At 32.9% G+C, this 22,970-nt stretch overlaps 2 protein-coding genes across 2 annotated transcripts; one reads left to right on the forward strand and one right to left on the reverse strand.

Moving 5' to 3' along the window:
- The first annotated feature begins 447 nt into the window (after positions 1-447).
- On the forward strand, positions 448-7,869 carry LOC117908899 (ribosomal RNA large subunit methyltransferase I). The gene is made up of 8 exons (XM_034822727.1): positions 448-554; positions 1,676-1,901; positions 1,983-2,117; positions 2,833-3,055; positions 4,057-4,243; positions 4,358-4,542; positions 6,973-7,110; positions 7,590-7,869. Exons 1-8 carry the CDS (start codon positions 467-469, stop codon positions 7,716-7,718), a joined length of 1,311 nt encoding a protein of 436 aa, XP_034678618.1. The 5' UTR covers positions 448-466; the 3' UTR covers positions 7,719-7,869.
- On the reverse strand, positions 7,804-13,187 carry LOC117908900 (ALA-interacting subunit 3-like). The gene is made up of 8 exons (XM_034822728.1): positions 12,755-13,187; positions 11,642-11,700; positions 11,466-11,540; positions 11,270-11,383; positions 11,037-11,107; positions 9,882-10,179; positions 8,986-9,275; positions 7,804-8,087 (listed from the first exon to the last, which is right to left on the reverse strand). Exons 1-8 carry the CDS (start codon positions 12,840-12,842, stop codon positions 8,033-8,035), a joined length of 1,050 nt encoding a protein of 349 aa, XP_034678619.1. The 5' UTR covers positions 12,843-13,187; the 3' UTR covers positions 7,804-8,032.
- Between the last annotated feature and the right edge of the window lie 9,783 nt (positions 13,188-22,970).

The raw sequence follows: 22,970 nt of genomic DNA on the forward strand, positions 1-22,970 counted from the left end.
TAATACTTGGGCTATGTTTGGTTTTCAAATAATTTAAAGAAAAATACAAGGGAAAAAAAAATTAAAGTCAATAAATAATTTTTATTTGTTATTTAAACTCTTTTTTTTTTTTAACTTATCAATGTAAATATTAAATAATTCGAAAATACTAAAATAAGAAAATCATTTCCCTTAACACTTCCCGAAAACTAAATATCAGTAAATCAAATTTAAAATACAAATTACAAGGAAACCTATAAGAGAAAATTAAAAATTAATTGGGAGAAATTCCAAAAGGATTTTACATAAGAAAGTGATGCAATTTAAAAAAAATAAAAAAAGGTTACTCTTTTATGATTATGAAGTTTAAAAAATAATTTGAAAATCTAAAAAATAAGTAAAAAAAAATGTCACAGAATAACTATAAATCTGAAAATTTGCTCTAAATAAATAAAGCAACGGCAGTGGAGCAGTGTGGAGCGAAAACATGGTTGCAACTCGCCTGATGAAGTCCCTCTGTCTGCAGTCACTGCCGCCCACCACCCTTCAAGAAATTGCTTCTAATCACCACAAGGGTCACTCTCTCTCTCTCTCTCTCTCTATTTGGGTGCCTCCAAGGTCATCACTTTCATGCATTGGTTTTGTGTTTATCTGAATTTTATCAACTATTCCGCTGTTGGGTTTGTCTCAATTTGCATCCTTTGTGTAAGCATAGCTTCAATTTCTTTTATTTTCGGATTTAAATGTTCCTATTTTTGCATTAATCTGAATTTTATCAACTATCCTGCTGTTGGGTTTGTCTCAATTTGCATTCTACATGTGAACAAAGCTTCAATTTATTTTCTTTGTAGTTTTAGATGTTTCTGCAATAGGGGAAACCGGGAGGTGGTGAAAATGGGAACAGGGGGATTTTTGGAGAAGAATATGATTGTTCTACGAGAGTGTGATTGAATTCCAGTAAAGGAGTCTGCAAATATTCAGAATATGAAATCAATGTATTTCAATTGAGTAATCTATGGTGTGAGTATACATATATGCCTTGGATAGAATCACTTGAAAATGAGGATTCTGATAATAGGTATTCAAATTGTAGGATGGATAACCCTTTTTCTGTGTGTGTGGTTTCATCCTGAAATATATTTCTTATATGCTACTTCTGCATGTGATTTGAAACCCGATTTATGCATCCCATTTTTTTTATAATCGATGAACTAGAATGGTATAGATTGAATCCACTGTGCCAATTCTAAATAGTTTGGATTACCATATGAATGCTGTTGATTAATAAAAACAATGGTTGAAGAGTAATTGTTCATTTCTTCCTCAAATTATATTTCTTGGAAATTCAATTGACTCGTTGCCTTCTATATACGATTTTGTTTTCAATCCATGATTATGAATGGACTGATCGTGAATAATGGCTGCCATCTTCACAAATGAGAGTAAAAATTTGGATAACGGGCACTTGAAGAAATCATAAAACCGATCATGTGCCATCCACTGAGATGATAGCTCAAAAATTTTCTGATGACCCAAACACGCCATAGCAAAATGTGTTAATTTAATTAGCATAACTTTTTTTGGAGCATGTCAGTTTAGTCTATTTGTTTCTTCTAACTTAAACATGTAGTGTTAGTGGTCAAATATTTTTAAAATGAACCTGCTTGCTTCTTAATCCTTGTTTTCAATTTGGTAGGTCTTGCAAAGGTTGTCCTGAAAAAGGGGAAGACGCAACTTTTTAGGGATGGAAGTCCTATGGTTTATAGCGGGGCAGTTGATAGAATTATTGGGAGGCCACCACCCAGAACTGGAGATGTCGTGGTGGTAGCTGATGGAACAGAGAAACCAATAGGGTGGGGCTTATACAATTCAGTTTCTATGTTCTGTGTTAGGCTTATGCAACAAGAAGAGGAAGCAACAAGGTATTTGTCAAAATAAGGGCTTTCTTAGTTTTATCTGATATTTGAGACAGAGCTAGTTATGTTATAGTCTATATGGTGCAGAGACCCGTCTTGTGCATTGAACATGGAGAAACTGCTTGAAACAAGAATCGATGCAGCTATAGAACTACGTAGGAATTTGGGCCTTCCTTCTGCCAATACAAATGCATACCGTCTTGTGAATAGTGAAGGAGACAGGTATAGATTCTTGGATATTTAATACACTACATTTCTTAAGGATAACATTTCTCTATACGCTGGAGCTAGTTGATTTCTCTCTGGAACCTGAGAATTATTTATGTTCTTGTATTACTGTACAATTAATCATTATATGCACATGCATATGCGTGCACCCATGTACATACCGAGCTAGAAAGGTATCTAGAATTCCTGTTTTTTAATTTGTGTACAAACTTTTGGTTCAGCTCCTCTGTAAGTTGAGTATGAATGACTTTAAATAGTTTACTTATGCAGATTCGGGTTTTATAGCAATTAATTAAGTTTTTGAGTAAATCAGTGGTAATTATACTTGGGGTTATTTGTTTGAAATGTCAAATGCCAAGTCCTTGATGCCTCCCACATTGGGTAGTTGATGATCTAAACGTGCAGCATATGTTTCTGCATCTAAATATGGTGCTGTCCAACATCACATACCTGAAAAAAGGGAAAATATTACCAGAACATGTTGAATTTACAACAGCATCGTTCCAGACAATCATTCAGTAAATTTTTGTCAACTGGAAAAAAAAAAAAAAGAGGAACTAAATAATTTGTGGGTGCATGTTTGTGATAGGAATCATATGATGCAGGGCTCCAAATCCATTCCTTTACTTCAATATTTTTGTAGTGTATAAACTGAATTTTCTCTGAGAAAGCAAGTCCACTTAATTTTCAATTTTCTTCCTCAATACAGGTTGTCAGGACTAATTGTTGATGTCTTTGGAGATTTAGCTGTAATAGCATCATCTGCGGCTTGGGTTGAGAAGTACAAGCCTCAAGTAGAGGCTTGCATTAGTAGAATTGATGAAATTAATCATATAAACTGGAGGCAGTCTGTGGAAATGTTAAAAGAAGAAGGATTGGATTTAACAGATCTGAAGGGAATACATCTGCCTACTTCTCATCAGAGGGTAAAGGTAGGAAACCTCATGACATAGTTAATATTTCTCATTTGAATAAGTTCAGAACTCTTAACTGAAATAATATTGGTTTTGTTGTTTCCATTACAAGAACTCCTTACTCTTTGGTTCTTTGAAAATTTGAGGGAAAATACAATCAAAACAAAACAGAGAGAAAATAACAAGAAAGAAAAAGTGAAGGAAAATGAAAACTAGACTTAAAGTTAATAAATTATTTTTACATGTTTCTTCAAACTCATTTCACTTATTTTTTTCTTTTCTAAATAATGATTAAATAATTTGAAAATATATACATTTCCAAGTAATTTTAATTATGTTTGATTTTCTTCATATTTTTCATGGTAAACCAAACATAAGAAAATCATTTTCCTTAGCATTTTTATATGTTTCCTTAGTACTTTCCATGAACCAAAAATAAGGTGAGAGAAGAAAGTGAAAGTCATCTGTTCAGAACCTATTTCTAGAGGGTAAAAAATCAAGTTCTATGAGAATGGTCCGGGTCATGCACCACCCAGTGCAAAAGATATTGAGTTTGTGAAGTCCTTACTCGCATTTTACAACCTTTTTTCTGAATAAATTCTGACTTTTTTGTTGCACTATTACATCGAAATACAAAACAACCGATTTATGGAAGATGTTTTGTGCTTTTACTGCATGTCTAAATCTGGTTTCTGTATAGTAATTTTATAATTGGGATGTAGATTGTGGCATGATGAAATTCTAAAAACCACTTCTCTTTGTCAGGGCTTGATTTGATTTATTTTGCTTTGTTTAATTTATTTACTTATACTCTTTCTATGTTTGTGTCTGATTCATGTGATGAAAAGGTTCCGGTGGCAAGATTTCTGGAATAACACGAACTTTTTGATCAATCACTAGCTAAATCCATGTTTTCATATACTTAATCTCTTTTTGGTGTTTCTTTGAAACTTGTCGAGGGCCTTTATTATTGTTTGCCCATGTACACCTGCTTGATATATTCAATTCCTGTATGCCAGGTTATTGAAAATGGGATTTCTTATGCAATCTCGCCAGAGGGCCAAAAGACAGGATTTTATGCTGATCAGCGTGAAAACCGTCATTTTATATCAACAATTTCAGAAGGTCAAAGAGTTCTTGACATGTGCTGCTATAGTGGTGGTTTTGCTCTGAATGCAGTATGTGGTGGTGCCGTAAATGTCACTGGTATAATTCATCACTGTGATTACTGGTTTGTTTTGTACAAACTCCAACACTCCTAAGATTGCAGGAGTGGCGGAGTTCATATAAGATTGTTCATTATCTTTTATTTTTTGTCAGGGGTTGATACATCGATGCCTGCTCTGGAGCTTGCCAATGAAAATATCATTCTCAACAACTTGGATCCAGGGAAAATATCATTTTTGAGACGAGATGCCACCGAGTTTATGAAGGATGCTGTTGCTAGGAATGAATCATGGGATATAGTTATTCTGGATCCCCCTAAACTAGCACCTCGACGAAAGGTATTCTAACATGCAAATCCTATTCGGTAAGAATAAAGGGGTGAAAATTGTATTGGTTCCAACCTAGGCCTATCCAACCCAACCAGATTTTAGGTTAGTTTAGGCATGGACTTTTTGGAATAGGGTTAGTTTTGGTTTGAAAAATTAGAGATGGACCCAAGTCCTGATTGACTTTGAGTTGATTCCTGATACAATATAGGAACCTATACCTATATATAACCATGATAAATGTTTATATACAAGAGTAAATGTTTTGTGAAACTTGTGGCTTAATTTGATATACTAAAACTTGTTAGGCCAAGATGACAAACTTGAGTTGTGTCGGTTTTGTTCTCAGGCTGAATATTTGTGTCAGTCCTGCTGTTAGATAAAGGGAATTTCCTTGGGGTTCCATAGGTTCATTTCTCAGGTTGATGCTTGGCATAGGTTTTCTTTACATTTGATATTAAACTCATCCAAACTTCTCTAAGTTGATTAGCATGATGAAAAAGAGAAAAGAACTTGGTTCAAGTTTCTCTCCATCATAAGAACAGACCCTCTTAGAGTACTTTCCCTTGTCTTGTCCTTCATTATGCCCCCTCTTATTTCTTATTCTACATTTATTTCTTGTCCTATTTTCTTTCTTCCTTATTGTTGTTATTCCACCATGACATTTTTTTGCTGTTGTTTCTTCTAAATGGATGACTAAAAAGACCACCTTAAAGGAGGTTGTAACCCAAGTACTCAGCAAGTATACAAGTTATGGCTTACGAAGTTAAAAAGCATACAAAATCTGCTTGTCTTTTCTGGGAATATCCTTGCTACTGCTGATTTCTGAAATAGATAATGTCCTCTCCTTGGAGTCTTCAATTACCCACGTGTACAGGGAGTGAGATTGGCCTCTTTAAGCTTAAATGTAGATAATGCCAACCCACAAGGGATCATCAACTCTAAATTCTTGGCCATTGGACGGTCTCTTCATCCCTTTTAGATTAACTTCCTAATTTGTTAGGATCCAGGCTCTCCTCCTAAACTGACTTGGTTGTTAAGATTGTTTTACATACAGCTATCCAGAAGAAGAAAGCTTTCTTTTTGGTGTCAAGAATCCCCAAATCTACCTGGAGACCTCATGATCCTCCTGGGGCTCAGCTTTGAAGAATAATTTGATTTAGAATTGACAATCTTTTGTTTGCTTTTCAGCTGATCTCATCTGTCCACTCTCCATGCCTTCCACTCTACAAATATTTAATCCAGAAAGGGTCTGTCTGGTCACCTAAAATCCCTACTGAGGCTCAATGTTTAGTAGTCCCCACTGTCTCTGTCCATCCCAGCATCCCCTATAGCTGGCATCTGTTGGTTTATGTTAGGTCTATGAAGGATGGAGAAATTCTTGGGAGTCTAATATTTCTAAAATAAACAAGGTTAAAATAGATTTCTACCTCAGCAATGTTTATATCAAAGAAGTCCCATGCTTAGCTAATTGATCAGCTGTTTGATTAACCATTCTAGACATCCAATAGCCTTGCACACCTCCAAAAAGCTGCTGGAGGTCAGGGCTTCCACCACCTGCCTGACCCCTTCTTCTCTCCTATTAGCCTTGCACGCCTCTTCTTAACCCAGAAAAATCAGTCATGAGAATGCCTAGTCAAGGCTTCATGACTGATCCCCTAATAGAGAAAGGTAATGGGCTGAATCCCATGACGCCTATGTGGATCTTCACTCGTCATGGAGAGTCCTAGAATTTTTCTCCAAACAAATGATGTAACTTAGTAAATTGGCCTGTCAAAAGTAGTTCAGAAAAAAATCAAAGACAAATCTGGTAGAAGTTAAAATTTGGTGGTAAGGATTCATCATAAAGGGAGGGATAAAGAGAGAATATCATCCATACAATTTTTAGGGAGATGAATGAAGCGGGTTTTCTGTTGTATGATTGTTATATACCTATCAAGTTAAAGTAGAATTCTCATGACATGGGTATAGGGCCAACGAACATGTTTTGTAGCCAGTTTAGCTCACTAGAAATAGGAGCAAAGAAGAGAAGAAAAAAATCTCTTCATTTTCCCTGTGTGACCCGTCTCCCTGCAGAGCTTTTATCCTTGAACCAACCGATACTGTCACAACAAAAGTCACGTGATTGGGAGAAAACTTAAATTGAGGGATCGAGTGCAATAGTTTTTGTCCTGGTTACAAATATGTTATAAGGCACTCAGGTTGGGCCCTTGTTTCTCCTCCCTTTCTTTCGCTACACTTCAGTTCATAACTGAAACTGGAAGAAAATTTGTTCTCTCCTTTGTCTTCCCATGTTCATAACTGAAACAACTCAAAGGATTGGTGGGTGGTCTACAGACTACACATCATCTTGTTTGTTTTGAATCAAGTTCTTTTCTATCAGCCTTTTGCTCTAATTTCTCTCTCTCTTGCTGCTACTTACCGGGTCAGTAACAAATCCAGGTTCTACAAAGCGCATCCGGCATGTACAGAAATCTAAATTCATTAGCCATGCAATTGACGAGGAGAGGCGGTCTTCTCATGACTTGTTCTTGTTCAGGAGCAATGACCCAAAGTGGAACATTCATGCGTACTCTTCAGGCAAGTATTTTTCTATCGCTAACTTCTATCCAGCATATCCTTGCAGGAACATAACTTGAGTTTGTTGAAATGGATTAGCCACCCTGAGAATTTTCATATGCAATGATCTCCATAAGTTAAAGAATCCATTGTTAGAAAAAGAAACTCTGGTTTGCTTCCTTTGTTTCCTGTTCTTTGTGTTGTTTCTGTCACAGCTCTTCCAGAAAGCAGTGAAGTAGAATACTAGACAACCATCATGTTAGGAACATCTCTTCCTTGTTCTTGCTAATGTGTTAAGAGTGAGGTTTATCATTCGGTTTTCCGGAACTGTATTTTTGATAGAAACCATGTATTACCATGAATCACTTAAACTGATATTGCATTTTAAGGCAAAAGAACAACAAAATGAAATGCATTCTTATAAGCAATTTTCACCCCTGTTTAGGATCATTTTTACCCTGCATTATTGATTCAGTCTGCTTTTTCTTTTTCGGGTATAGGGAGCTGCATCAATGGCTGGAAGGAAAATCACCCTTCTACGGCAGGCAGGAGCAGCTTGTGACCATCCTATTGATCCATCCTACCCAGAAGGGGCATACCTTTCCAACATTCTTTTTAGGGTACTCTGAAACTTGTCATCATGAATGAATATGAATATGAAAATAAACACAAGTTTTGATACAGACATTGAAGAAAAATGGGAAGCCATTAGAGTTTATCATAATAACCAGTTCTTGTATTGAATTCTATTACTGAAATTATACATCAACATTGCAGTGGTCTTGTTCTTGCAAAAAAGAATTCAGAGTCGAATGCATGAAAACCGTACCAAACTGAGGTATATGCACTCTCTTTTTGAAAATCTTAATACACATAAGATTACATTCACCAATGTGACGGAAATACTCAAGCCAAGCCCTATAAACAGGTTCAGTGAATTTGTTTAGTGCCCTCCTGGGTTTCTGTTCCATGACAAGTAAGAAGGATCTCCAAGCCGCCTGTTGAGAAAGAAAGAAAGACATTATTAGTTTCATTGAATACCCAGATATCTATTCCCTGCATTTGGTAGTTTTTGTTTGTGTACCCCCCTAAATTTCTAGAGTATGTTTTATTCAACCTCACTCGCTGTTCAGGCAATCCTACATGCAACTAAATTTTCTATATCAGCCTATAAACCATGGGTCCAAAAGCTTAAAACTTTTAAGTCAATTTGTTAAGAGTCTCTCATCCTAAGCATAAGAACCTCTTAAGGCATGCAAAGCCCTTTCAACTCAGTTCCACTCATCTGAAAGTTAAACATTCTTTCATGGATCTCAAATCTTAACAAGGTCTCAGAAAAGTTGGTAACTCAACTAGTTTCATTCAATACCCATACATCTATTCCTTGTGTTATGTGGTTTTAGTTTTCGTACTCCCCTAAATTAGCTTGCATTCAACCTTACCCACTGTTCGGGTAGTAAGGCAGTTTCAAAGTAAGAGGGCAAATCCTACATAAGACTAAATTTTCTATGTTAACCTAACATACATCGTGTCTCCTTTTCCTAACCGGTTAAGCTTTTTAGATCAATTGGTTTAAGTCTCTCCTCCTAAGGATAAGAACCTCTAGACATAAAGCAAAAGCCTTTCAGTTCAGTTTCAGTCATCCCAAAGTTCAACATTCTTACACATGCTGTTTGCCCATTAAGAGAGAAAATCTTAAATTCAACTACTCCAATTCTGGGAGTGGAAAGTTACCAAACTTGCAACTTGTTTCCACATGCTGGCCAAACATCTATGAGGAACGACATTATCAAATGGGATACCTCAGGTTGTAATATGAAGGTCTCTTGTTGATAGACACTTATAAATTCAAATGGTGAAAACAATTTAAATAAATGCAAGTTAAGGAAAATTTACCTTGGCTTAACAAGATATACAACAGTGAAAGCCATAGCCAAAAAAATGCATATTCCCCCGACGGTGAGATAAGCAATGCCAAGAAAGTCATTCTTCCCACCAAGCCAGCTAGTGGTAGAAAGCACAAGCTTTTTCTTGCCGTTAAAACTGTATGTATTGTAATTGTTTTCTAATGACACATGTATGGTATCATTGATTTGAAGATCCACCTCTATCTTCCCATACAACTTCCTGAAAGTTGGGAGAGCTGCAGTTCGCATCCAAACAATAAGGTCCTCCTGCTCACTCAACTGTTACAGAAAACATATTATACTATATTAACACCTGCCTTGATGGAAAACCTTCAAGATGATTCTAGAGGCCATTAAAACGATTTCTAACCATCAACAAGAACAAATCTAGAGGTCATTAAAATGATACCAACATGTTTATCACAATGAAAAAAGCAATGGTAAAATATATAATTTTCTTGCATGTGGTTACATATGTGATTCCGGTCTGTAAGCACTGCCAGACACGTTAAAGGGACTATTTTAGAGTACAAATATTTTGTATTTTAGAACATCAACACTAGGTTGTGATTCTTTCTGCTTTTTAAAAGACCTATGAAACAAGAAATTATAAATCAATAAAAAATCATTAGGAAAAGAAAGAAGATTCTAAGAGGTGTTTCCATAACCATCCTGCAGAGTCTATGCCTTATTGATTCGGATAAATGGATACGTTGTATAGGAATATAGTGCTAGATAATTATGGAAATATTTCCTTAATCTTTATAGAGCATAATTAAGTATTATTTACATGACCAAACCTCAACTGCTAAGCACAGAAAAGATCATAGTTTGGAACTTGCCCCTAGACTAGTGTTCTTCCAAGAGAAGAGGTGAAAGACTTACTGGTATGGATTCATTCAGAGTTGCACCACCTATGAGAGTACCATTCTGAAAATTTTTAGGGTACACATCTTTGCCAAATTTGTGTTCCCTATCACTCTTCCAGGAGATACCCTTCTTGTTCAATGACAATTGCTCATTGTTGCGAGAGAAGTTGTAAGTATCATTGAATAAACTCCAAGCTATGAGACCGCAAGGCACAATTACTGCCCCATTTGCATAATCTTCAGGTTTACAATCACTTGTTTCATTCGCACTGTTGCCACTTCTCAACTGCTCATCATTTCGGCTCTTCACATACCTAAATTGCAGAAGGTGATTGTTACACTTGCAGCAAATCAATCACTACATATGAAAACATTTGATTTTATTTGAATTTTTGACAGCTAACCTCCATGTATTTTGCAAGTGAATTCAAAGAAAAGCAACATATCAGAAAATGGAATTAAGGAAAAGCAGCATATCAAGCAAGTTGTATGAGCCATAAATCGTTATGATCAGGGTGTAAGCACATTTTGCAAAATATGCAACATATATAGTGTGTTAAGACATCCTCACATCCTGCACTGACATCCCAGATCAATATCATGGAAAATCAGCTTCCTTCATTTTGGGAAATTGTAGAATTCATTCTCAAAAAAATAACCATCTAAATGTGTTGCAACTACCAAGACAAAAGGAGTTCAGTAAAAACCTGGATCTACAGATAGACCAGGCAATGGAAAAATTTAACAAAAAAATGGAGAGTTAGGATGCAGTTGGGCTGTTTGGGCAAACACATGTACCATTATGATGAAAATGGTAGAATACTGTTATTGCTAAAGCAATCTAAGACATGAAATAAGCTCATGACCAGCCCCAGCCTACTTATGGAAAATGAATTCTTGCAAAGAACAATGGATATATCAATACAGAGTAGCTTTTAGTGAGAAAAATCAGAAAATGCAATGATCTGAGCACAGGCCACCATCATCAAAGATCTAGCTGATCTTTTTTCTGTAGATGATCCTCTTATTTTATGATCGCTAGATGTACTAAATATGTAGATTGATTGATAAAGAGAATGATCTAGATCGATTGATAAAAAGAATCACATTTATTCCAGTAGTGATTACCTTATATTTTAATTAAGGACTTAACATAGGTAGGTGACCATACCTGCGATGATTCTGGTAGAAGTTGTCGAGCTGATAATATACATAGATAGGCTGTTTCATTTTCTTTGGTACCTGATTATGAAAACAAAAAAAGAAGATAAATTCATCCAATCTAAAAGTCAGCAATTGTGTTATCTCACATGGTGCAATAAATAAGCAGAAGGCACAGGAGGAATAGATCCATCTAATAACAATGATAATAACTGATAATATATCATTGATAAGAAAACTTACTGTAATCGTTCTGTTGCAAGGTTTATTTCCAGGCTTTTGTATGTAGTTGACCTTATCATTTCTGAATTCCTCTGGTATGCAGTCAGTCTCATACCGATCAACAATTTCAACTACCTATGGCAAGCAACATAATACACAGTCAAATTTGTAGAATTCAACATGAAAATGAGAGTTTTGGAGTCAATGTCATGCATACATCTCGAGAAGCAAACAAGGCAGCAACTCCAATGGGAATGAATATAATGCCAACTAGCATGAATGCTGAAATCACCTGCACAGGGGAAGAGAGATTTCATGAGATGGTTTCTTTTCCCATTTATGATGACAAAATCACACAAGTGTTATAAATATGCAGAAAAGAAGAAAGCTTACCCATCGTGGTGTGAGAATTGGCTTGCAGGCTGGAAGTTCCTGTTGAGTAAACCTTGAATCTGAAGGGGAAATAGAAAAGGACCGATTTAATTCATTATATAATGTTTCAGAAACTTCGTAAACCCACTGCCAAAATGAATACAATGGACAAAGAAGGCTTTATATATGAAAAGAAAAGGTAATCATCACTGAATCAAAAACTGCATGCACAGATGATTAGAACACTGAATTGCAGCCGTATCAGTCTATAAACCGATTCTTTTGCACTCAATTGTAAACGGAACCATCACATTGTATGTCTAACCTCGATAATTCAATCATTCTTAAAGATCCGTGATGAACTTTTAACCTAGAGAGTTTCATTTTTCTTATGTTTTACAGGCTTAATGTAATTGACACAACCAATCTCATAAAATTTTCCATGTAATGCCCAGAACCATTATTGCTAAGGGCGTAAATAACATAGAATAAGTATATCTCTTATCATACTGATATCCCTCATGAACCAGGCTATGTTTCAATTACAATAGTTAAACAATTTGACATAAATTCTAAGAATAAAGTAGCCTGACCTGACGAAGATTATACTTTTAATACAAAAAACAAAAATAGTTTTTCTTCCGTTTATCAAGACGATCTTTCCAACAAAATATCTGGGAGGAAAAAAAGCATGTTGATCAAATCAAAGACCACTTAATTAAGAGAGATCAAAGAAAAACCCAAACAAATTTGGATCAGAACAGACAATCATGAATACAACAACGAGAAAAAAAGGACCATCTATTTAAAAAAAAAAAAAAGAATTAGCATCGGCAAATAAAATCAATAGTTGAGAAATACGTCAGAAAAAAAAAAAACTAATTAATCTAGTCGCAAAGATAAAAAATCTAGACACAACAACGGTGAATACACACACAGAAAAATAACAGAACACACAAACAATATGAACAAAACTCCAAGTGGAAAAAGTAAATTGGACCCAAAACCCACAAATTTGCATATGGGTGTTTGTGCATTGGGGCCCATAAACCACGAATTCGTATATGGGTACTCATAAACTCGACACAGAACCCCTAAAAGATCACAAATTTTGAATTTTGCATAGAAATTTACACTTGGGTCGCTTCGAATTCCTTCTGGGAGCTGAAGAATCAGCCGATCCGGCGGCTCCGGAACTGGACGACGGTACGTTCGAACTCATCAGAAAGCTTCTTTTTTCTATCGTTTATTTTTTTTTTCCTACCAAACAAGAGACAAGGCCAACGACCTCAGAAAGAGAGAAGAGAAGAGAATCAAAAGCGAGATAGAAACGATGATGAAGGCGTGTGTGATCATATAAAGTATGAAAACTGAAGCCTTGGGATTTCAGAGAAAATTCTTGGAGCTGTCCTTTGACTTTGAAAAGGAAAGAGGTGTCTTCTCTCTCTAAGGGCGGCCAAGACAACTTCTCCCTCTAGAAGGTGGAGAGAAAGTCTAGAGAGAGAAAGTGCGAGAAAACGAGAGAAAATTGAAAGTCAAAACCCCAATTCAGAGGGAAACAACAACACGGTTTAGGCTGGGTTTGGTGACTTAGGTATTTCATTAAGAACGTTTACTCTTTGCTTCTCTCCTCAAAACGCTGCGTTTTGGGTTCCTCCGTTTATTGAAACTCTGCGTTTTGATTTTCTCCGTTTCTTTGACTCATTCTCTCTCTCTCTCATTTTTTCAAAATGCCATATCTATACGCATTATACAAGTATAAGACTAATAATAATAATCAAATATAAGGCGTAAAAACAAAATCAAACTAACAAACAGTACCCAAAATGCTTTTGACAAACAATGGCCAGATTCTTATTTGATTATTATTTTCAATACAATTTTGAAAAGTATGGATTTATTATAAAAAGTTTCATTTTTGTTTATATTTGAATATCATTTTTTTTATCTTTATTCAATGATTCTTACTGCCCAAGGAGAAGATGTAAAATTAAGAGAATAAATGGTTCTTATTGAGATTATTTTTTCATATCTTGTCCATTACAATCTCCCTATTTTATATAGGCTACTAAATAGGAATAGAAACTAAATAAAATAAAAACTAATCCTAAGTGTACGTTATTCCCTAAACTAAATAGAAACTAATCTTAAGGATCCTTTATTCCCTAAACTAATCAGGTTGTAACATCCTCTTCCCCGTCAAAAGAAGTTTTATCCTCAAGGTCAAGACTCTCAAAACTTTTGTTGAATTTTGTAAACATCTTCTCATGTTGTGTCTTTCAGAAACAAGTTGGCCCGATGTATGAGTTATTGAACAACTGTCATATCGTTCCTCTTTAGCTATATTTTCCTCATTCCCATTGTATGGATAAAATTCGAATTGTAAATGCTTGAGAGCTTACTAACTTGGTGGGACCTATAGCCTCACCTTTCAACATGAATTTCTTTCCATTGATAATAAATTTCATTCTCAAATTCTTGAAATCCCATAATATGGATCCCAATTTAGCTAGCCATCGAATTCTCAATACCATATTGCACCCACCCAAAGATAGGAGCCTCAGATTTGCCTCAAATTTGCCTAAAATTCCTTCCTTTGCATGTTCCATGTCAATTGCCTACAACTTGCATCACTAGTGATTCTAATTCCATCTGTCATTGCCACCTTCATAAGGTTGGTAGTTTGCATTGAGCATCCTGTTCTTTTGGCCACTATGGGATCAAGGAAGATATGGGTGCTTCTTGAGTCAAATAGTATAGTGACGAACTTCTTCTTAATGTTGCCACCAATCCTCATGATCTAATGAGATGTTGAATCAAATATTGCATTGATTGAAACCACAAGATCATCCTCCCTGATATCATTTTTAGATTCACATATTGCTTCCCCATCACTTTCATTAGAGTCCTTGACTTCCTTGAGAATTGCCTTCATTATCCCTTCTGGCAACAAGGCTAACTTGATGGTTTGCGCTAGGATGTTTAGTCGAAACATTGTGACTTGATTTTTAACTGCATTTTTCAAGCCGATAATGAATTATTGAACAAAAAATTCCTCAATCAACCCACTAGTTTTTACCATCAACACTTCAAACGGCTCTTAGTATATCTTAACCATAAAAACTTGTTTCAATTTGGTTATTTGTCCAATAAGGCTTATCATAAATACTAAGGCCAAACCTATAAACAACATCTATAAAAAAAAACTGTCTAATTGATTTCCTTGTTATTAGCCTCGTACCCTTGAAACCATTTTAAGCCACTTCCTTCTAAATGCAAGGAAGTCAATCTTACCTTCTCCTAATCCTCGATTCCATTAATTTTAAAGAATTTGTCACATTTGCAAATCCACCCACTAGGATTCTCACCTTTTAAATTTGGAAATTTGGGTTTGGAACACTTAGTTTGAAAGGAGTTTTAATCATGTGAGTGATAATTTGTCTCACTTCTATTTATTAAAGCATGGTTCCCATTACTTGACTCCTCTATTATGGAAGTCAAGTGTTCAAATTTTAGGTTTATGATTGCAACCATTTTCAACAATTCCAATAAGGTTGCTACTTGTTTATTTGATGAGTCATGCTGCTTGTTTATCTAACGAGTCCTTCAATTGTTTAACAATATCTTCAAGTCTATATTGTTTTTATGTTCTAGTCTTTTTTGCCATGATTGGTGCCAAGACCATGCTCTTATACCAATTCTTATGATCTATGGAGAAGATGCAAAATTAAGAGAATAAATTATTCTTATTGAGAATATTTTTCCATGTCTTTCTCATTACGCTTTGTCATATTTTATATAGGCTACTAAATAGAAGTAGAAATTGAATAAAGTTGAAACTAAATAAAATAATTTTTTTTACTAAGGATCATTTATTCCCTAAACTAAATAGAAACTAAATAAAAAATAGAAACTAAAGATTGAGAGGTCCGAGGATTAGATATGAAACCCATTCGATATATTAGAATTTTTCTCAAAAATTAAATAAAGGAAAGATTTTCATATATTATAATTGTATGACTAATTAAATCGATATGCATGTTACTTTTAACTCAATATTAGGGTTCAATCTTAGGTGGATTGGTTGAATTGATGACTAATCTAAATTTAATCTGTATTACGAAACAATCAGCCTAAGCCCAACCCGAGTTTCGACCTTTAACTCAAGATACTCAACCTAAGTTTAACTCAACATCATTTCTCTAAGTTTGAGTTGAATTTGAGTTGGTTAGGATAGACTTAAGTTGATTGAGTTGTATAATTGTTAGTGTGTTTTTAAAATTTTTTATATATTTATATGAAAATTTATGTAGTAAATAGATAAAATTTTAAAATAGTAACAAAAAATATATATATATAAAAATCATATGTTTCTAAAAAAATAAAAAATATATATGATATAATGTCACACCCCAAAACCTACTTTATGTGCATGACGGTCACTTCACACCTCAAACCCGAAGGCTCAAAGTGGAAACAACACAAACATTCATCTTGTAATTGGAAATTACCAGTTACCAAATTCCTATTCAGAGTAGTAAAATAAATGAATTCTAAAATCTCCAAATATCAACTTTAAAAACTAACACATGAGTCAAAGTGTTATTGTTCAAATACCTCGAAACTCAAATAATTTAAACAAGAATAAATTTTAATATCTAAACAATATCCAAAATAAAGTTTGAACCAAAACCCTAACAAAGAAAAATTTTTCATCCTAGTCATCACTCCTCGCCTGAACTGAGAGTACTTGAAAAATTATCAACAAATGGACATGAGCTTAAAGCACAATAAGGAACATCAATATAGTTTCATGAATCAAACGTTTTTAATTATAATTACAAACAGGAAATATAACATATAATTATTTTCATAAAAACTTTTGAGTTCAAAATGCTAATACAATCAAACTTTTCAATAAAACTTTCTTATATCCATTACAAAACAATTTCTAATCAAAATCAAATAAAATACATTCAAAATATCTTTACTTTGATTATCAAATAACAAATTGTGTCCAATTAGATGAGACTTCACAAATGAGTGACTAGTTTCAAATTTGTCCTATTTAAGGTGAACAAAACCAAATGTCAGCAATTATAATGATGAGAATCAACAAGCATTCAAGGATCCATTGCATGTTCCAGTTGGGCCTATTACTAAAGCAAGATCCAAGAAGATCGAAGAAGCACTTAATGGGCTAATTCAAGAGATTTGGGTTGATTCTAACGCAGAACATTCCAAGCTTGGCCCAAAGGAAGATGAATGTGTAATAAATTTAATTCAAACTATTGAGGGCTAATCTAGCTTGATTGGGCGTGATTTATGGCGTGGATTAATGACTGATTGACTTTCCAACTCCATACCAGTTAATAGACATTTTTCCTATTCTAGAGCTTCTAATTTCAGACCAAATCTACCTTAATTTTAGGCTTTTATTATTTAGAACGTTTTTTAGCTATTTTCCTATTTTGAATCTGCTAATTTCAGACCAAATCAACTTTTATTTAGGGTTTTAATATTTAGTAAGTTTTTTTGTCATGACATATAAATAGCATGCACTCCTTGTAATAGAGATAATTTTTATTGAATAAAAAATAAGAAAATGTGAGGTTTTGCTCTTCTTTTGGTTTTTCAAGAACTGTGAACTTATCAGGGATTCTTCCTTGTGACGTTCAAACTTAATACCTTCGGTTCGTGATTCCATTATAATCATTGGGTCAAGGTTTGTTACTTATACTTTTGGTTCGCGTTTCACTTATAAACATTGGGTTAGAGTTCTATCAAAAATCTGTATTTTAGCTTTCTTGGGCAATTATTCCAATACTGTTTGTTGGGTCTCAAAGCATGTCAATTGAGGTTCGCATCATTTGGTATTAGAGCACAGGTTCTAAAATTAGTTTTCTATCCATTTATCTTTTGTTTCCTGTTATCATCCTATCTTGTTCCTTTTGTGTTCTTTATTACTCGTTCCTATTTTTTTTACATGCACTAGGATAAAATCGTGCACCAAGCTCAAATAAATAAATAAATAAATAAAAAATGTGTGTAGTTTCAATTCTCTCAAATCAAAATACTATTTTCTTTCGTCCTCTTCCTTTGATTTAGTGTTTTTGTCATATTTTCTTACCATTGATATTAGTTTAAATACTACAAGTTGAATTTCTTGATCAAGTTTATTAGTTTAAGCAGAATTGAAAAGGGGAAGCTGCGAGTGGAAAAAGGCAAGAGAGTGTGAGACTAATATCGGGAAAAAGCCAATTTAAGAGTGAAACACGAGTGTGAGTGCAAACACGTGAGGGAGTGTTGTGAGGAAATTATTTCTAACATTTTTTTTGTAGTTTCAAAAATATGTCTTCTATGGGCGAAACATCAAACAATGAAGGAGGAGAAGAGTCATCCCTCATGTTGCAGGCTATGCAACAACAGTTTAAACGCATGAACGTGGTGTTTAATGATATTCGGGATCAGATGGATAGCCAAGACGTTATTATCACTTCTTTGCGAGAGGAGCGTACCCAAAGAGCCCCTAATGCTAGAAGACAAGGAAGGCATGCGCGCATTGATGATTCTGATGACTACCATGAGGATGAGTTTAAAGATGAAGATGATCAAGCTTCATTGAACCATGAGGGCAGGTTTGCGCCAAGGGGAGAAAGGCGTGGTAGAGGTTTCCGAAGAGCTCCAAGATGGCAATATGAGATTGATAGAAACCTAGGAAACATCAAAATGAAGATACCATCGTTCCAAGGGAAAAATGATCCAGAAGTGTACTTGGAATGAGAGAAGAAGGTGAAGTTCATCTTTGAGTGCCATAACTACTCCAAGGAGAAAAATGTGACGATTCAAGGACGAATCCTTTTGAAGAGAGGGGGAATGATGAGAATCAACAAGCATTCAAGGATCCATTGCATGTTCCAGTTGGGCCTATTACTAAAGCAAGATCCAAGAAGATCGAAGCACTTAATGGGCTAATTCAAGAGATTTGGGTTGCTTCTAACACAGAACATTCCAAACTTGGCCCAAAAGAAGATGAATGTGTAATAAATTTAATCCAAACTATTGAGGGCTAATCTAGCTTAATTGGACGTGATTTATGGCGTGGATTAATGATTGATTGACTTTCCAACTCCATATCAGTTAATAGACATTTTTCCTATTCTAGAGCTTCTAATTTCAGGCCAAATCTACCTTAATTTTAGGCTTTTATTATTTAGAACGTTTTTTTAGCTATTTTCCTATTTTGGATCTGCTAATTTCAGACCAAATCAACTTTTATTTAGGGTTTTAATATTTAGTAAGTTTTTTTGTCATGACATATAAATAGCATGCACTCCTTGTATTAGAGATAATTTTTATTGAATAAAAAATAAGAAAATGTGAGGCTTTACTCTTCTTTTGGTTCTTCAAGAACTGTGAACTTATCAGGGATTCTTCCTTGTGGCGTTCAAACTTAATACCTTCGGTTCGTGATTCCATTGTAATCATTGGGTCAAAGTCTGTTACTTATACTTTTGGTTCGCGTTTCACTTATAAACATTGGATTAGAGTTCTATCAAAAATCTGTATTTTAACTTTCTTGGGCAATTATTCCAATACTATTTGTTGGGTCTTAAAACGTGTTGATTGAGGTTCGCATCATATAACCTGTTGACTAAGGTTATAAGATCAACTATTATAACCTGTTGACTAGGACCATAGAAATAAGAGTCAAACACTTCATTTTATTAATTCAAACTTACAAAACAAAATATCATATCTCCACAATTTTCATTTTTCATAAACAAAGAAAATGTCCAAACATATTTTTCATACAAAACATATATTTGATCCATGCATAGAAATAAAAATAATATTTTTATACATTTCAAAATATAATATAAAAATAAACTTATTTCCTTTTACAAAATCTACATTAATTTCCCTTACCTCAAAAAAACACTCAAAAACCTTGAAGTATTTAATCCCAAAGAATTTCACCTCAAAGAACCCATTTCAAACCTAACAAAAAAAAAAAAAAAAAAAAAGACATAACTATTACTATTAACTATTTATCTAAATTTATAGGTTTGAGAACCCTAATAATTTTCTATATTATGTCACCTATTATTTTTAACTTCTTAATCAATAATAATTTAACAAGTGAGTTTTTAAATTATTCTAAAAAATTAGGTTCTTTCCAAAATTTATTTCCAAGATTCTATTAATTTATTATTATTATTATTATTATTATTTAAACCAAATCCCACAAAAATATGTTTTTTTTCTATTTATTACATTAAGCTATTATTATTACTAATATTTCATTTATTAGTTTAAAACTAAATATTATTATTATTTTTTATTAATTTTCATATTCAATGCATGACCAACCCATTACCTTTGTTTATTATTAATACTACTTTCCTCCACAAACAGCACACAAATTGTCTTTTGTTGTTTTTTATTTTTTATTGTATGCAAGCAATACATAATTTAACTTTTGTTTATTATTAATCCTATTTACTTCCTTTCCTAAGCCAACGTGCACGTCATTCCTTAGCCTTTTTTTTCCCAACATTCCAAATCCTTCCTACCTCACGCATCTTTCATCATTTTTTTCTCTCTTCTTAAAAGTCAAAACTTTTAACCTCCATATTCACAAATTTTATGTAATTTTCACATCTAAAACTATATAATTTTTTTTTTATATTTATTCATTTGAGTAATCAAAATTTGTCAATCTCCATAAACAAATCAAACTATGTTCATAATTTTTAATCTTTTTTACTTAGAAATTAATTAAACGAACTTTAATCAAAATTGAGATATTCCAAAAAATATCTAAAATGTTCAAAACTAATTAACTAATATAAAATATTAATTTAAAAATTAAAAAGCTTACCTGAAAAGTTGATCTTAAAACCCTAAACCTTCAAATCTTTAATCTTATGCTCTGATCTTTTCTGTGTAAAAGAGTTTTCTGAATAAAAAAGATAAGAAAAATTTAATTTATACCTTCGAGTTTTAAATATGAAAAGATCTTTTTACCCTTATTAAATTACTTTAATTAATTATTAATTTCTAAATAACGATTTTACCCCTAAATTGAATTTGGGACATTACATATAATATAATTTGATTTAAAAAAATTTTAAAAAGAAAATATATATATATATATATATATATATATATATATATATATATATATATATATATATATATATACTATATAAGATAATTTATATTATAAAAACATTAAATTGAATTTGGGTTAGGTTAAGAATGTTTGAATCTTAATGCAAGTTTAACCTAAATTAAGTCCAGGTTGAAAAAACCTAACCCAAATCCAATCCGAATGTTGAAAATGATTGTCCAAACCTGCTTGAACATTATATTCGATCAAGCTAACCCATCCAAGTTACACCCATACTCCGTATTCTTTTCCATACCACCTTTTATACCTATCATGTATAACATTTTGTAATTAATTTTGATTCTTCTCTTTGCAACCCTCGGTTTAGTAGAAGTCTATTTTAATTTTCTATTTATACTTCAATATAATAAATTACACTATTAAATTACTATTAGTTCTTGTGTCCCTTTCATGGTATTTCCTTTAGTGCCCGAATTTATTTTACATCTACCTTTTGTGTCATATGAAATTGCTTCCTTAATATTCCATTTTATGTCTTGTCTTTGTCTTCTATTTATACCATATATGACACCGTGTCACTAATGAAGTCAACGTATCTAACCATTTAGGTTATGAATTAGGGTGATAATTTTAATACAAAAAAAGTTAAGAAAAATCCACATTTTTCTTTAATTAGAAATTTATATATTTTAAATTTATTTAATTTTTATATAATAAAAAAAATAAGTGAAATAAGTTTGAAAAAATATACAAAAATAATTTATTAATTCTAAATCTATTTTTTATTAGGAAAAGTGAGTTTTGACTCACTGATATGAAAATATATGAAAAAATGAATCTCAAAAATTTTAAATTAGTATTATCTTCATTTATTTAAAAATAATTTAAAATACATGCACTTTTAAATGAGTCATATAATTATTCTCTAAAATGCTCATTTTACTTGCTATGTCATCGACACAAATTGATAATTTGATAACTAAACTCGTCATACAAATGTTTTTCTTTCTTTTTTCTTCAAAAAAAACACTCGTAAGGATTTTTTTTTTCCCTCATTTTCTTCATTAATAAACATTTTATAGGCAACTCAAACTATCTCAATCTCTATCTCTTGAATCTAAGGTGATGTCAAAAACAAAGAAAATGTTCTAAACAATCAAAGTCATTAAAATTAACCTCAACTTACCTCCTAAAGAGACCATGAGAAAAATCATAAATTTTATTTTCAACAAAACTCAAACTCATTTATAGTCTATCGGGTTTCACTATTTCTAATGTTCGCATTCTTCAAACTACCTTACATTTGTTATGAAATGCTTATTTATGGAGAAAAAAAAATTTTCAACTTTGTCTACGGAGTGTTTGTTTGTTTTTTAAGAAAAAAATCTCAAATAATAATAATAATAGTAATATATCTAAACCAATTGTTTTTTAAGAAAAAAAATCTCAAATAATAATAATAATAGTAGTAATATATCTAAACCATTTTTTTTTTTAAGAAAAAAAATCTCAAATAATAATAATAATAGTAATATATCTAAACGAATGAAAACATTTACATGGAGAAGTTTAGTTTAATTGCCAATTATTATTGATGAAATGATAAGTAAAAAAATGTATTTTAAGGAATAATTATATAACTTATTGAAACATAAATATATTTCAAATAAATTTTAAATAAATAAAAATAATATTAATTAAAAAAATAAAGGTTGCATTTTCATGTTAACAAGTCAAAACCCATTTTTCTCTCTTTTGTGTGTGTGTGTGTTTTTTTTTTTTTGGTTTCTTATTTTCTTCCGTTTTTTTTTTAATTTTATTTCCTTCAAAATTTAGACGTATCAACGAGTCAAAACCTTTTTTTTTCTTTTTTTTTTTAATAAAAAAATAATCTTATTTCCTTCCTCCTTTGTATTTTCTTTCCCTCAAATTTTCGGCCATCAAACGTAGCCTTAAACCTGTTCTCCAAACATCCCGAGAACCACCTAACCACCGGACATGCAAAATGCAAAGAAGACAAAGATGGATAAGAGCGCATGCAAAGGTCCAAGAAATTTTTTGGAAAGAAGGGCAGTTCCCTCAACTGCCAGAGCCTAGTGGTAGGTGGAGTTTAGCCGGGTTTTGATTTCCTTTCTTGTCTACCTCCGCTGCCACCGCCTTCGTGAACAGTGGGTAGGTTTCTTTGCATGAGGACCATGCAGAGGCATAAAATAT

This window comes from Vitis riparia, chromosome 19 (genome assembly GCF_004353265.1).
Source record: "Vitis riparia cultivar Riparia Gloire de Montpellier isolate 1030 chromosome 19, EGFV_Vit.rip_1.0, whole genome shotgun sequence".
Classification (NCBI taxonomy): domain Eukaryota; kingdom Viridiplantae; phylum Streptophyta; class Magnoliopsida; order Vitales; family Vitaceae; genus Vitis; species Vitis riparia.